Consider the following 1,319-nt stretch of genomic DNA (forward strand, 5'->3'; position numbering starts at 1 on the left):
TCTGTGAGTTCAAAGCCAGCCTGGTCTACAGAGCGAGATACAGGACAGGCACCAAAACTGCATAGAGAAACTCTGTCTCAAAAAAAAAAAAAAAAGAGGGAGGGGCTGGAGCTCCTGGTCTCTGTCAGCGACGCTGTCTGGCGGCTCTGGCGGCTCGAACTGACGGTGCTGTGCGGTGCGCCGGCAGCCTGCCCTCGCCATGGGTCTCGGCACCTCCATCGACCTCCGTGTCTTCCTCCCTCTCTTCCCTGGTGGCGGTTTGGTCGTCATCCTTGGACCCGCACGTTTAGGAACTCAAGCCTGGGACAATGGTGTGCATTCCCTGTATCGTTATTCCAGTGCTGCTCTGGATCTTCAAAAAATTCCTGGAGCCATACTTATTCCCTCTGGTTTCCCCTGTGGTCAGTCGTCTATGGCCTAAAAAAGCTATACAAGAATCCAGTGCTAAAAATACAGGCAAAGTAGACTGCAAGGGTGCAGATACCATTGGATTACCCGCAAAAGGACCAATAGAGGTCTCTGATAAAAAGAAAGACTAGCGCGGTTTTCCTGAAAGCCCCTGGCTGTTTTCAAATGGACCCGGTAATATGAAGCACCTTCTTTGTCTCTTGCCTTTTTTCTCTGAGACCAGGATTCTAGATAAACAGTTTAGCTAGCTATCTGATACTGATCAGGAAGTAAATGATATTTATATTAAAAGTGTAAGTAGTTATATTTAATGACCTCACCCTGAGTTTCTTTTCATTAAGGTAGCTTTTATTTCTGTTATTCCATTTTACTAATATGAATAAATAGAAGGTTTGTGTGAGCAGACACTCAGAACTTGAAGTCCGTGGGCCTTTGCATTGTTTCGCATAAATTTGGCTGCTGTTTTCGCTTCCTGTGGGCTCTTGTGACTTGAGCAGGATGAGTCTAACTGTAAAACAGTACAGTCGATGGGATGAAGTGTGAAAGATGTAATTATTGTCCAGCACAATGGAGAGCTGATACTTAGGAACAGTTATTGCTCTGGGTTAACTGGAAAAGAAGGAACTAGGGGAAGCTTCTTTGAAAAATGTAATATCAACATCAATGTCAATCCCATAAATTCTAATTCTGCTATACTTCTATTCCTACAAATGCATTAAACATTCAGTTTAACTTGAAAAAAAAAAAGAAAACACATGAGGAGAGGATACTGGGGAGATGGGTCAGTGGTTAAACTGTCAACAGTACAGGCATGAAAAGTTCAGTTCGGACCCCCAGAACCCACATGAAAAGCTGGGCATGGGAGCAAGCGTATATAACCTCAGCAGGTGAAGGGCAGAGACAGGCAGATC

At 44.5% G+C, this 1,319-nt stretch overlaps 1 protein-coding gene across 1 annotated transcript; it reads left to right on the top strand.

Annotated features, from left to right (window-relative positions):
• Positions 1-220: 220 nt before the first annotated feature.
• On the top strand, positions 221-920 carry LOC128101205 (UPF0729 protein C18orf32 homolog). Its single transcript, XM_052724102.1, has one exon. The coding sequence runs from the start codon at positions 309-311 to the stop codon at positions 537-539; it is 231 nt and encodes a 76-aa protein (XP_052580062.1). The 5' UTR covers positions 221-308; the 3' UTR covers positions 540-920.
• The last annotated feature ends 399 nt before the right edge of the window (positions 921-1,319 follow it).

This window comes from Peromyscus californicus, unplaced genomic scaffold (assembly GCF_007827085.1).
Source record: "Peromyscus californicus insignis strain IS unplaced genomic scaffold, ASM782708v3 Scaffold_7__1_contigs__length_154581171, whole genome shotgun sequence".
Taxonomy (NCBI): Eukaryota; Metazoa; Chordata; class Mammalia; order Rodentia; family Cricetidae; genus Peromyscus; species Peromyscus californicus.